This window comes from Ambystoma mexicanum, chromosome 2p, assembly GCF_040938575.1.
Source record: "Ambystoma mexicanum isolate Mex_15411 chromosome 2p, UKY_AmexF1_1, whole genome shotgun sequence".
In the NCBI taxonomy this organism is placed as follows: domain Eukaryota; kingdom Metazoa; phylum Chordata; class Amphibia; order Caudata; family Ambystomatidae; genus Ambystoma; species Ambystoma mexicanum.
The window spans coordinates 102,543,343-102,556,609 of record NC_090923.1 but is presented as its reverse complement, the minus strand read 5'-3'; the positions used below and the strand labels follow the sequence as shown (position 1 = coordinate 102,556,609).

Genomic DNA, 13,267 nt, shown 5'->3' with positions numbered 1-13,267 from the left:
CACTGGTCTCTGGGTCATACTGCCCCCAACCAATGACTGCCGGCTCCCTAAGCCCCGCCCCTGGCAGCCATCCTCATATTTGGTAGCACGTGAAGTGGCAGTATGACCAAGTGAAGAGCCGCAGAGGGGTAGGCGGGAGGGTTCGCATGTGAATCCATGCCAGACCCATGCTGGAGAACAACAGTTACAGGTAAGTAACTTGTTCCTTCTCCAGCATGGGGTCTGGCATGGATTTAAATGCTCATGAATATAAGAATACATAGCAGTATACACATGCACAACCACGGGAGGTGGCAAAAGGCTCAATATCAAGCAATACAACAACTCAACATTAAGCAACTCTTACCTCCTCATTAGGCTCACCTTAGGCGAACAGGTTGCGCAGCACTGCCTGGCCGACTCTGGACTCCTCCCTGGAATCCCAGTCGACGCAGTAGAATCTCGTGAAGGTGTGCGTCGACCTCCACCTAGCAGCCCTGCAGATGTCGAGCAGGGGCACACCAGACAGGAACAACGTAGTAGCAGCGATTGCTCTAGTCGAATGGGCCCTCGGACGGCCTACGCAACGGTCGGTTTGCCAACCAGTGACAGTGCATGATGCAGCCGGAGAGACATCTGGAAATGGAAGTCTTCGAGAGAGCCTTCCCTTGATTCACAGGTCCAAAGTTCACAAACAGCTGTGATGTCTTCCGAAAACTCCTGCGGTCCACGTAGAACTTCAGCGCTCTAGCTACATCCAGCGAGTACAGAGTCCTCTCAGCCGGCGACGAAGGCGACAGGAAGAAAACTGGCAACACCAAGGGCTCGTTGAGGTGGACGTCCGACGGCACCTTGGACATGAAGGAGGGGTGCGTCCTCAGCACCACCCTCGTGTCATGAAAAGTCAAGTATGGAGGCTTGCAAGACAGGGCCTGGATCTCTTCCACTCGTCGTGCAGAGGTGATGGCCACGAGGAATGCTGTCTTCCACGACAGAAACTTCAACGGCGCTGAATGCATAGGCTCGAATGGGGCCCCCATGAGCCTAGTTAGCACCACGTTGAGCTCCCACGCCGGGGCAGGGGCCTTCACCGGCAGGAATGATCGGAACAGTCCTTTCATAAATTCCTTCACCAGTCGATGAGACCACAAGGACGCCCGTCCTGTAGTTCTGGTGTAACGTGAGACGGCAGCCAGATGTACCTTGATGGAAGCGTGAGATAGGCCAGCCTTGGCCAAAGACAATAGGTACGGCAATACTTGAGGGGCCGTAATGCGCCGAGGGTATATCTTCTGTGCACGGCAGCAGACAGAGAACCTCTTCCGTTTGTGTCCGTAGCACTTGAGAGTTGAGGATGCCCTGGCCTTCGCAAGAACCTCTCTGCAGTCGGCCGGGATGTCGTATCCTCCAAACTCTAGTGCTGCAGGAGCCAGGCCTGCAAGTTCAGCGACTCTGGTTCGTGATGAAGAATGGCGCCTCCTTCTCTGGAGAGAAGATCCGCATCCGTCGGCAGCTTGACTGGTGTGGACGCTGACAAGTCCAGAAGGTGCGGGAACCAGATCTGCCTCGGCCACGCCGGTGCGACGAGGATCATCCTGCACCATGACCTCTTGAGCTGGTTGACGAGCCGGAGTAGCAACGGCAACGGCGGGAATGCATAAAGGGACAGGCCGTCCCAGGGGAACGAGAAAGCATCACCCATGCTCCTCGGTTGGGGAAACCTGCTGGCGAACTTCCGGCACTTGGAGTTCGCCGCCGTCGCGAAGAGATCGATCTGGGGTTCGCCCCATCGTCGGAAGAGTCGGTCCACTTGATCCTGGCGCAGTTCCCACTCGTGTCACGAGCGCAGCTCTTTGCTGAGTGAGTCGGCGATGTTGTTTTTTATCCCTGCCAGATGAAAGGGTAACAGAAACATCCCTTGGGCAACGGCCCAATGCCACAGATCCTAGGCTTCCTTGGATAGGGCAGGGGATCTGGTTCCGCCCTGCTTCCGAATGTAAAACATTGTGGTGGTGTTGTCGGTGAAGATCCTCACCACCTTGCCTTTGAGGGACGGAAGGAAGGACCTGAGGGCCCAGAACACTGCACAGAGCTCCAAGAAGTTGATGTGGAGTGTCTTCTCCTCCGGGAGCCAAAGGCCTCTCGCGTGGGGACCCCCAGTGTGCGCTCCCCAACCTTCCAGGGAGGCATCCGTCGTCACCGTCACCTGGTGGGCCGGGGCTAGGAAACCTGTTCCCGCCGTCAGATGAGAGCGGATACCCCACCATCGTATCGCCTGACGGAAAGCTTCGTCGAGCGGGATCCTGTCCTCGAAGCTGCCCGTCGGCTGGATCCAGTGGGCGTCGAGGAATTCTTGCAAGGGCTGCATCCGAAGTCTGCAGTGGCGCACCAGATAAATGCAGGAGGACATCATTCCGAGGAGGGACTTGATAGACCTCACTCTGGCCACGTCCGTGGCCAGCAGACGTTGCACCTTTCCCAGGATGGTCCTTATCCTTTCCTCTGACGGTGAGGACCGCCGCGCCACTGTGTCGAGCTGTGCTCCTAGAAACAGGGCGACTTGCGATGGGACCAGGTGGGATTTTGGAAAGTTGATGGAGAACCCCAGGTCCGTGAGCAGCTGGACGGTCTTTGCAGTGTGTTCCACAGCGAGCTCCCTTGTCCTTGCCCGTATGAGCCAGTCGTCCAGGTAGGGGTAGACGTGGATCCCCTGCAGGCGCAGCCGCGCCGCCACTGGTGCTAGGCACTTGGTGAAAACCCTGGGTGCCGATTTTAATCCGAACGGGAGGGCCTTGAACTGGTAGTGCCGCCCTTTGACCACGAACCTGAGGAACTTTCAGTGTCTCTTTAGAATAGGGATGTGGAAGTGTGCATCCTCCAAGTCCAACGACGACAGAAAATCGCCCTCCTCCAGCTGTCCCAGCACGTGCTGGAGGGTGACCATCCGGAACTTCTGTGCCTTGATGTACTTGTTCAGTCGTCGCAGGTCCAGGATGGGACGCCATCCTCCTGTCTTCTTCTTTACGAGGAAGTATCTTGAGTAAACTCCGGAGCCCCGAAGCCTCTTTGGAACGAGCTCGATGGCACCTTTCCTGAGCATCGCCCTTACTTCCAACAGCAGTTGAGGGACGTGATTTTCCTTCCTGGCCACGGGAGGAATGCGGGGGCACTTCTTCTGGAACTTGAGGGCGTGCCCCAGGGCCAGGGCGTCCAGCACCCAACGGTCGGTGGAAATGGACTCCCACACGCCGACGAACTTCGTCAGCCCGCCTCCCACCGGGGTGCTTCGGCGGGGCCCGACCCGACGGTCGGTTCAATCTTGCATGGAGGCCGCTTTGCCTCCTTGACCACCTTGGCGACGACGGCGGGATCCACCTGACTTGCCGCGCCCCCTGTAGGCCTCCTGCGACAAAGATCTTGCCGCTTGACGGTATGTAGAGGAGCTGCTGCCGGCTCCCTTGGAGGCACCCTGTCTGCCTCCGGAGCTCCAAAAGGACGGCCGTCGCTGTTGGAGCACACCCAGTGCACGGGCCGTCTCCGTGTCCATCTTGATCGCCTGAAGGGACTCATCAACCGCCTTGCCAAAAAGGTTGTTCCCATTGAAGGGCATGTCCAAAACCTTGGTCTGTACGTCCTGACGGAAATCCGTTGCCTTCAGCCAACCTCGTTGTCTCAGTCAAACGCTGTTGCCCAACTGACAGAAACCGGTGTCGGCGATGTCCGTAGCCACTGTAATGGCGTGGTCCAAGGCAATCTCACCTTCCTGTAAGATTTCAAGGGCCTCAGCCCTCTTGGCGTCCGTAAGGAAGTCCAACAGAGGGGCGATCTTGAACCACAACTCCCTGTCACAGCGGGCTACGATGGCCAGGGCGTTGGCCGCCTTGATGGTCGTTGCTGCAGATGATATGACCCGTCGTCCCATCGCATCCAGCTTCCTACCCTCGCCGTCCGGCGGGGAGGTTGAAGTCGAGGCCGATGCCCCCCCGCTTTCTTCTTGGCAGCCAACGAAACGACCGAATCCGGGGTAGGTTGCGCCCTAAGGCACAAGAGGGCAGCGTCGGGGACCCGGTACTTCTCGTACCGGTCCCTCTTCGCAGGAGCAATGTCAGGGTTCTTGAGGAGGGCGAGACCCTCATCCCAGATGTCATCAAGAAGAGGACCGTCTTCCTTTTAGCCTTGCGCCGTTGGTAAAGGAACCCTTCCTTCTTCTTTTCTTCGGGGCAGAGCTGGAAGAGCTCTGATGCCCTGGAAATCATAGCATGGGAGGATCCAATCTCGTCGGGCGGGGACGCCCGGGCAGGGGGCGACGGGGAACACGTCCCGTCGTCGCCTCCGTCGTCATCCGTACCCATCGTAGTCGTGTCCATGCCTGTATCATCCCCGTGGCTAGTGGACCGGGGGGAAGGCAGAGAAGGCCGCAGAGGCGGGAGAGGAGGCCTAGGATGCGTCCTCCTCCTCTTAAGTGGTGGGCTCTCCGAAGGTCCTGGCTCCGGTTCCCCCGTCGGGTCTGGCTCAGGTACCTCCGTCGGGGGAAGGGGCAACCTAGTCCTTATCTCCGAGCATAAGGACTGGATGGCTGACAAAATGACCGCCGAGGTGTCCTGCGGCGCCGGAAACAACGGGAGCGAGGCTCTTGAGGAGCCTCGTCTGCGACACCGTCGCTCTCGTCGTCGCCCTCGTCGGGATCCCTCCCGATGGGCTGGGCTTCTTCCACGACTTGGATGAGCTCCTTTTCAGAGGTCGTGTCCATATCCATGACGGCCACCAGCCCCTCCCCCACCCTTTCCAACGAGGACTTTGTGGGGGTCTACTTGATGGGCCTGAAAGACGACTCCCTCTGCGGTGGCAGGGAGACTCTGGTACCTGGGGGTGCCTCCACTGGTGTAGCCTCCACAGGCTGAGCCAGGGCCGCGGCGACATCCTCAATCGAGGTCTTAGGAGGGTGAATTAAGGCCAACGTCACCTTCTGTATGCCTGGGGCCTTCACCTTGGGGGGAGGGTCCGAGCCTCGCTCCCCCTCTGCCGGAATCTTTGAGATCGACCGGGGCCTCTCCAGAAGCTTTGCCGGGTTCTCAGACTTCCTCTTACCCGAGCCAGAGCGTTGGCTCGTGGTTGATGGCGCCGGGGAGGATGCGCCCTGCCTGGCAGCCAAGGAGCCCGACCGTTCGGCGCTCCCGGTGCCCGCGGACTTGTGGTGCTTAGCCTTTTGTTGGGCCCCCGTCGCCGGGGCGCCCTCACAGGACTTAGAAGATCGCTCAGACTTCTTTTTCTTCTTCTCGCCTGGAGGGCTCTTACCTTCCAGCCAGTTGGCGAGACAGAGGTGGCGATCCTTCATGGTCCGCTCCGACATGTTCCCACAAAACGCGCAGTCCTTTTCCTTGTGCGTCTTGTCCTCATGGAGACAGTAGAGGCATAACAAATGCTCGTCCTCCTTGAAAACGTTCTGAAGCTGGCATCCAGGGCAGGTCCTGAACAGCTTCCCGGGCGTCGAGCCATGACCGGGGTAGGCCTCGGAATTTCTGGAATCCTCCAAAAGCGTAACTCGACGAAATCTTCACCCTTGAGGGGCGTAGAAACTCCGAAACGGATCCCCGTTGATCGGGTGTAGAAACGGTGGAGCTTGAGGCTCTATTTAACCAAAAAATGAGAAAATCTCCTGAAAAAAGCGCGAAAACGCAGCAAAAGCTCGAGAGCTGCAGCACAAGGACTCCCAACACTTGAACGTGCAGTAAAATATGAGGATGGCTGCCAGGGGCGGGGCTTAGGGAGATGGAAGTCATTGACTGGGGGCAGTATGACCCAGAGACCAGTGATTGGTTACTACTGAGAAAGACAGATCAGAAACGAAACTGATACTGATTTTTTTCTATACCGAGGATTCCCGGCCTGACGACGGGGAATATTCATGAGCATGTGAATCCATGCCAGACCCCATGCTGGAGAATAACAAAGTTCCATTTAATGTAGCATATAAAGTATTTTCCATTCAATATATCCTTTCACTTAGCAAAGTTAATATCTCTCTTCCAAAGGCTTTTTTACAAGTCGAAGCAATTGTTAATTTTTCCACAACCTCCTGCTTTTCTCAAAAGGCCTATCACTTGTTAGCACATAACACTTCTTCAAAGGAAAAACTTTAGTGAGGATGTTTCAACATTTACTTTCTGAAATGCCACAGTTCAAGTTCAACAAGACAAGGTGATGGAATGAACACGTCTTTTCCACCACAACCTTTTCCCACCTCCACAGTACTTTAAATCATCATCTTCTTCCTGGTATACTCGCCTGCCAGGACTAACTACTATTGGTCCCTTTCTTGGTTTACTCACCTGCCAGGATAAAACCTCTACTGCTGCAACTTGTACTCTGTGGTAATGCTTGTTACAAACTCTCAACATTAGAATCATAAATGAGGATATTTGAACCAACAACTGCTTCTCTTGATAATCTTTTTACTCTTAACAAAATGTGTTAAATCTCTTTCCAAATTGATATTCCACAAAAGGATAATTGTTCTCTTGCTTGTCTTTTGGCAATGCAGGTTACAGTTCTCTTCCTCTTGGTATTACATATAACGAGGGATTTGCTCCTGTCGCCTTTGCTTTCAGCTGGTGCAACTCTTGGCTGCTAGCAATGCAGGTTACAATTATCTCCCAACTGACATCTCTTTCTGGGAGAATTGTGCACTGTTTGTCTAATAATCACTCTTCTCTGGCTTTGGTAATGCAGGTTCCAATGGACCCCTATTTGGAATCCATCATTAGGAGAGTTGTGGCCACTTTGCCTAATTATCACTTTTCTATGGCAATGCAGGTTACAATGCTCACCTATTTGGAATCCCTCATTAGGAGAGTTGCGCCTGGATTGCATCAATTCTTTTTTTAGGTATTCAAAATAAGCATTTTCACCCAGCGGTCTCATTCGGAATGCCCTGGGGTCATCTGCTTCAGGCCAACTCACCGGTTTGCCTTGGCATCTCCTTCTGACTCGCTGGGGTTGCTGCGGGTCTCTTCTGGGATTCTTCTGTTTCTGTCAGCTATGTTTGGTCTGACACTGTGCGTGTGGACCTTCAGTGAAGCTCTTGCATCTCAGTTCACTCTCTGGGTAAATTTAATACCAGAGCCGTTCACCGTGTGTTGGGAGCTCCTCTCCCACACGGCGTGGCTTTCTTCAGCACCGCTTTCTACTGCGCTCTCTCTGCATAGCCAGGTCTCTCCGATATCTATTGCATCTCCTGCACAGGGTCCTGCTGCCGCCACAACAACACCATGAGTCCCTCTTCATCGTCTCAGGGCTATTAGCATTATGGGACTTGAAGTCCATAATGTTCTTGTTTGTTTTTAGGTAAAAATTGTCAGTTTCATAATAAGCTATTAAAGCTATAGGAACACTAGGGGAAACATGTAAAGAGGTCTCCCATTCCCCTCAACATGAGACCCCCCCATGTGATCATCCCGCATAATACCACCCCCAGGTTTAAGTAGCAACTGCCTTTCCCTGGCCACATGAGAGGAGGCCCATGTTGAGGTTTTTGCAATGATCTCATGATCTCACTGGATTCATCACATTAGGTTACAATGAAACTCTATACAAAAAGAAAAATTGATTACAAAATACATAAACGTACACAATAAATAAAAACGTTTTTTTCAAAATTTCTTAATAGTATTACCTGCAAGTTAATATAGTAAGCAAGCCAAACAGATCTTAGTAAGGTTTGGGGACAGGGGGTTAGCCCAAGTGCATTTGGAAAAAAGGATGCAAACAGTGACTTTTAACCACATTTGTGGACACAGAGATAAAAAAAATTGTTAAACATGACAAAAAACGGACAAGAGACATTTTGTAAAAGTGAACAACAAACTAGACATTTTAACACAATGGGCCTCATTACAAGCCTGGCGGTCCAGAAATAAGGGTGCCCGTAGCAATGTACTGGTACCCTTTCCAGACCGCCAGACTACAAGAATGCCTGCAGAGGTCGGTGCTCCTGGCAGGTCTGGGAGCACTGGCACCTGCAGGCAAGGTTTTCATGGAACCACCGGCACCCGTGGCAACAGTGCTGGTGCTTCCGTGTCCCCATGCCCATGGAGTTCTATAGGACTCCATGGGAACAGGGACTTACACGTTCTGCCGCCTGACAGCTCGGGCCGCCGGGACTTGTAATGTCCAGGTAGCAACAGGATTTCAGGCGGCGGAACAGTGTTACGAGGTCGGCAGAAACCCGCCGGTAGCCCCAGCGGGTCACCGCCGACCTTGTGATGAGGCCCAAATGTCTTTGCTTCAAAAGGATGTGAGTGATGAAGAGAGGAAAAGCACTGGGAGAGGGAAATAGGAGCAGATAACCAGAGTACCCATGCTAGAAAGTCCATGGTGCAGATGCCCACTGGGACATCTCCAGATTTCCCTGTAGGCCCATCCTAATCCTTACTCCACCCTGAACTGATAGCAGATCTACATGAGTATTTTACCTAGTGCTTCTACATCTCTGAATCACCACTTTTAGCTGCCTATGGTTTAAGCATGAGGATGTTTGCCTTATTGATAAACATATTGTGGTAGATCAATCATACTAAGCGAGATCCCTTCCCTTAACTTGCATTAAACACAAGCACATACATTAAGCATTCCAGGTGCAGGACCATCCACTTAACAAGTAACCAGTCTTCTACTCACATTCATTTCCTCCACCATGTGCTGTTCTTGCTCCCTCCAGAGGTAAGTCACCGCATCATGGACAGATGAGAACAGATTGCCCTTAGTGATCTCTTTGCTGAAAAAGTTGCCAGCCTCAAGTTGACTAATGACTGAGGCTGTTGAAAGGAAACCAGAACAGTTAGTTGTCAGAACTTAATGACATTATTTCTCACAGTCATATAGTCCATGGAAGTTGCAGATGCAGAATTTTAACTGACACGGAATAAGATGCTTTTCTCTAAATGGAAATGCACATAAATTATCAGTAAGGTTTTGGGTTGCCAATAATCACAAAAAAATCCACCAAGGTGGAGGGATAAATTAGTCGAAAGCAAGGCAGGAACAAGGCAAATATTACTATAAGTAATAGCCACAACATTGAGCAGAAGAAGATAAGTCATTTCGTAAAGTGTGTCTTGTGGAACTGAATTTGATTCACAGAATGATACCTGTGGTGGTAGTGGACCGGATCAGCTGGTAACGGCCCAGCGCCTAAGTCATAGGCCCAAGCTAAGAGAGGGCCTTAATGCTGGGCCAGTGGTGCCTTTGCAGGCCGATCATGCAGGTCGAAGGTATTACTGCTACTAGCAACACATAGCAAAGTCTGGATTTGCTCATACAGTTTTTAAATCTAGAAAGAAACGTGAGCTTCAGCATTTGTGATGTTCAAAGAGAAGGAGGCTCCCAACTTGGAGGTGGTGCTAGGAGAAGATCCAGATGCAGCAGGGAGCGGAGGCCGGAGTATCAGGAAAGTCTCCTTTTGGGAGGGATTGGGGGGAGCGTGCGAGGGACAGTGAGGGTGGGGAAGGGAACTGAGGTATGGCTTCAGGGGCCAGACTTAGGGAGAAACGTAGGCTTCCATCATGCTAGTCATTGGGCATTACAGGGCTTTTGAATGTCTGACACCTTCTCCTTGGGTAATAATGTTGTATATAGCGCTTGTTTGCATGCAGACATATCTTGTCGCTCAGAGAAATTTACAGGGTTTAGAGTTATTTAAAATAATTAAAGATACAAGAAAGTGAAAAATACAATTAGACATCATACAAAAATACAGGAACTGGTAAATGAAAAACAGTCCAATGAAATGACATGGCAAACCCAATGCCCAAAAGTCTGTAAGGGGACGTTGTAAGGAGGTTGGGGGTCTGCAGCAGAACAGTGGACTTCATTAGGTGTCAGTGAATGATAGGCTGAGGACACCCAAGAAAACCATGCCCCTGAAATCTATCAATTCACAGAGGGCTTCTAGTAAAAGGGAGATCTGTTCAAAGTCATCAGACGAGCACACCAATGCAGGCTAATTCTGTCCATAAGCTGAGAGCCAACCCAGCAACCTTAGGACGCTCCATGGAGACACGAGACGTACCGTTTCATTCTTCGCTCTTCCGTCATCCCTCTATGGCATTCACTGAGAGTTAGCTGCTTTGTTTGACAGCATTTTAAACTTTATCACAATGGACCTCGTCATAAGGTTTGCGGAATGGGTTAACGGGCTCCGCTAATGGAGGCAGACCCGTTAAACCCATTCTGCAAAATTAAGAGGTTCCCTCGCGGGACCCAGTAAGGACGCCTGGTAAAAGCAGGCGTCGTTACCGGGTCCCGCGAGGGGACCAGGGAGCTAACAACAGGCTGGTCGTAATCGGCCCGTTGTTAGCTCCCTCCACCCATTCCCTGCTCAAATGGGAATGGGGAAGGTCCGGGCCCGGGTTCCCTGTAGGGGGAATTACCAGGCCCTCCAAACTCGGAATGGCCCGGTAATTCCCCATTCAGGGAACCGGACCCGGTTTTGGTGGCAGCCATGCCGCCAATAGCGGCATGGCTACCGCCAAAGCCGCAATGAGGGCCAATGTTTCAACCAATTATTTAGTAACAGCAACCGATCTTTAAAAATAGAATGTGAAAAAATCGAAGCATGCTAAATCTACAAAGAATTAAAAAGTCACAAAAAGGGAAAAACAAAAACGAAACGACTTCAGTTTTTTTGTGCCGGGAGGATAGCTCAGTGGCAACGCATTTGTCTTAGAAGCAAGACAAAACAGAGCAACACAGGTTTGAATCCTGGCCCGCGCTTAGAGACTGATCTCTGGTATAAAGTGTGTTATAAAAGATGAGTCATTATCATTTACTGTGTTTTAATGTACAGAATCTTGATCTGGAATTAAATTAACTCACAAACTCTCTCGATGAGGTGGAATAAGGAGCGCTGAAGAATGAGCTTCAAATAGTAATCTAAATAAAACAGAGGTGATCCTCTTTGTCCCCAAAAACAGGCTTCTGGAAGCTGCACAACCATGCCCGCTCCCTTCCTTATTCGGCTTTCTATAACTTTTTGGCTGTAAGAAAGAATCTAGGGGTCTATTGGCAAGCAGACCTTCACATGAATTGGCAAATTGGCAAATTAACCAAATCTTCATGTCATACATTTTGAAGGACACTCAGCCAATAAGGTGGCTGGAAATGCAGGCGAGAACACACAGTGTACCGCCCGCATTTTTCACCCACATGAGGCCCTTCTCTGGGTGGTGCCATCTTGATTGTGGGGAGGCAACAGGAAGCTGCCCCTATTGCCTCCCCACCCAGCACACCTATAGACAACCTGCTCCTTTTCACTCCCCCTTGCTCCCCACCTGCTTGCTCCACTGGAGCTTTGTGCTCATATCCCGACGCTCGACTCGCCTGCTGCCACCACCATGGAAATGGAAAAGGGACTGAGTCCCTATAGTGATGGCTATCTTGGTTATTTTACGGGCGATTGGGCTCACGCAATACATGCGGATCCCAGCCCCAGTAAAAAAAAAAATTAAACTATTTGCGAATAGCTATCACCCTCTTGTGGGGGGACGTGCATGGCCAATAAGGGCCCAGTAAGGGCCCACAGCCCTCGCCAAAGCCCCACCTTGGGATGGTGGGCTGATACCGGCCATGTACGCCCTCCAACGCAGTGGTGATGGCATATTCCACCCTATCTAAATTAAGATTATTATCCATTGAAAGCTCTCTTATCAACCCTAAATTGAATTACGTAAGTGTCCTGGAATACTGGCAGTATCAGCTTTGCACAGAGGTCGGAATGCTTGGTTGTGTATTTATTTTGGACTCCATAATTGAGTACCTGTCTCTTTATTCTGTTGGTCTCTGCATCGGCTGCCAAATGCAGGATTAGGTTCAATATTCTATGTGTGGTGTTCACGTGCCTTCATAGCCTAGCTCCTAAATAAATGCAAACTAGGGTATAATGTATTAAACAGTCCATTCACACCCTTCTCGGTCCCTTCACTCTCACAACTGGTACCACTCTCCCTTTCAACCAGCACCTCACCTGAAATCTTCATAAACTCTGACACCAACTCCTTAGCATTCTGCTCCACCGTCCGTCCGCATCTGGTCTCTCGATCCACCTCCACCACTCCTGACCTCATGCCTGCAACCCACACTCTTCCCTTCTGTTCATTCCCCTTTTACAGGGCTCACTTCCTGTTACTGACCCCCCTCGTTTCATTGGTTCCAATGCTTTAATTGAATGAGGAATATAGTACTCCATGTTATTTCGAGCTCAATCACAAGTGATCACAAACAGAAGACTCACATTTTTAACTCACTCGAGGATGCAGATGTTTTCCTGGAGAGACTCCCAGTGTCCTCGCTTCAGACAGAAGGGAGAAGCTTTGCACGGTCCTTGGATTAGGACTTTGTGCGTCAGTGCTTTGCTTTCATATGAAGACTGGATGCAGCAGATGAATGTAAATACTTTGCCAGGATCTATGGTCTGATGTTATGTTTCTTTTGGACCCAGTAGGTGGTCATGGTCTTTGGCCATGGCCACTATAAATGTCTTTCGCACCCACTAGCCATGAGCCATAGGCCCTTGCCAGTGAGCACGCCCGACTGTATATTTTAACACACTATGGGCCACTTGCCATGGCCGGTGGACACAGCCTTTCCCCAAAGCGACTTGTGGTGAAGTGGTCTGCGGCTGGACCAACCATTATCCAGCAAATACATGAGTAAGAAAATCCCTCAGGTACGTCCAGTCATTGACAGATTGCGAGGAGGCTTGACTGATAAGAGCAAAATAGGCCAGATGCAGGAGTTGATTGCTGCCGACAAGGCTCACACCACTGTGGTGCAATCCTTAAAAAATGAAAATGATTCCTTAAGACAAATGGTGGCTCAAAGAGATCCTTCTGCAGACTTACCGCTTCACCTACAGATACATTTAATGGCTCTTCTATATGAAATCAAGAATTCCTGGATGCGTTTATCATCCAGCATATGTTTAATCCACATTATTTTCTGCCTGATCCAACTAAGATTGGATCTATGATCCAAAATGTGGTACTCTCGTCTGCCCCCCTGCCACCCTGGTTACGTACAAGAGTCCCTTACTGGCTTTCCTGACCTTGCTTACTCTTCTCAAGAATCCTTATTGGATTTTCGTCATGGTTCTATTGACATTTTCCATTATGTGAGTCGTTTTAAGCAACTAACTGCTAAAACAGACTGGCAAGAGGCTGCTCTGATAACATTGTTTCGCCATTGTCTAGCACAGGCTTGTCCAACCTTTTTGAATGTCGGGATGAAGCATTCA

General features: G+C 50.9%; 1 protein-coding gene across 3 annotated transcripts in view; it reads right to left on the bottom strand.

Moving 5' to 3' along the window:
* The window catches only part of LOC138566252 (solute carrier family 26 member 6-like), a 1,150,832-nt gene that overhangs the window by 21,335 nt on the left and 1,116,230 nt on the right, over positions 1–13,267 (bottom strand). For all 3 annotated transcript variants that reach the window (XM_069643338.1, XM_069643340.1, XM_069643339.1), the window contains exon 20: positions 8,656–8,792. In XM_069643338.1, the coding sequence (XP_069499439.1) occupies positions 8,656–8,792 (137 nt within the window). The remainder of the gene's footprint in view (positions 1–8,655; positions 8,793–13,267) is intronic.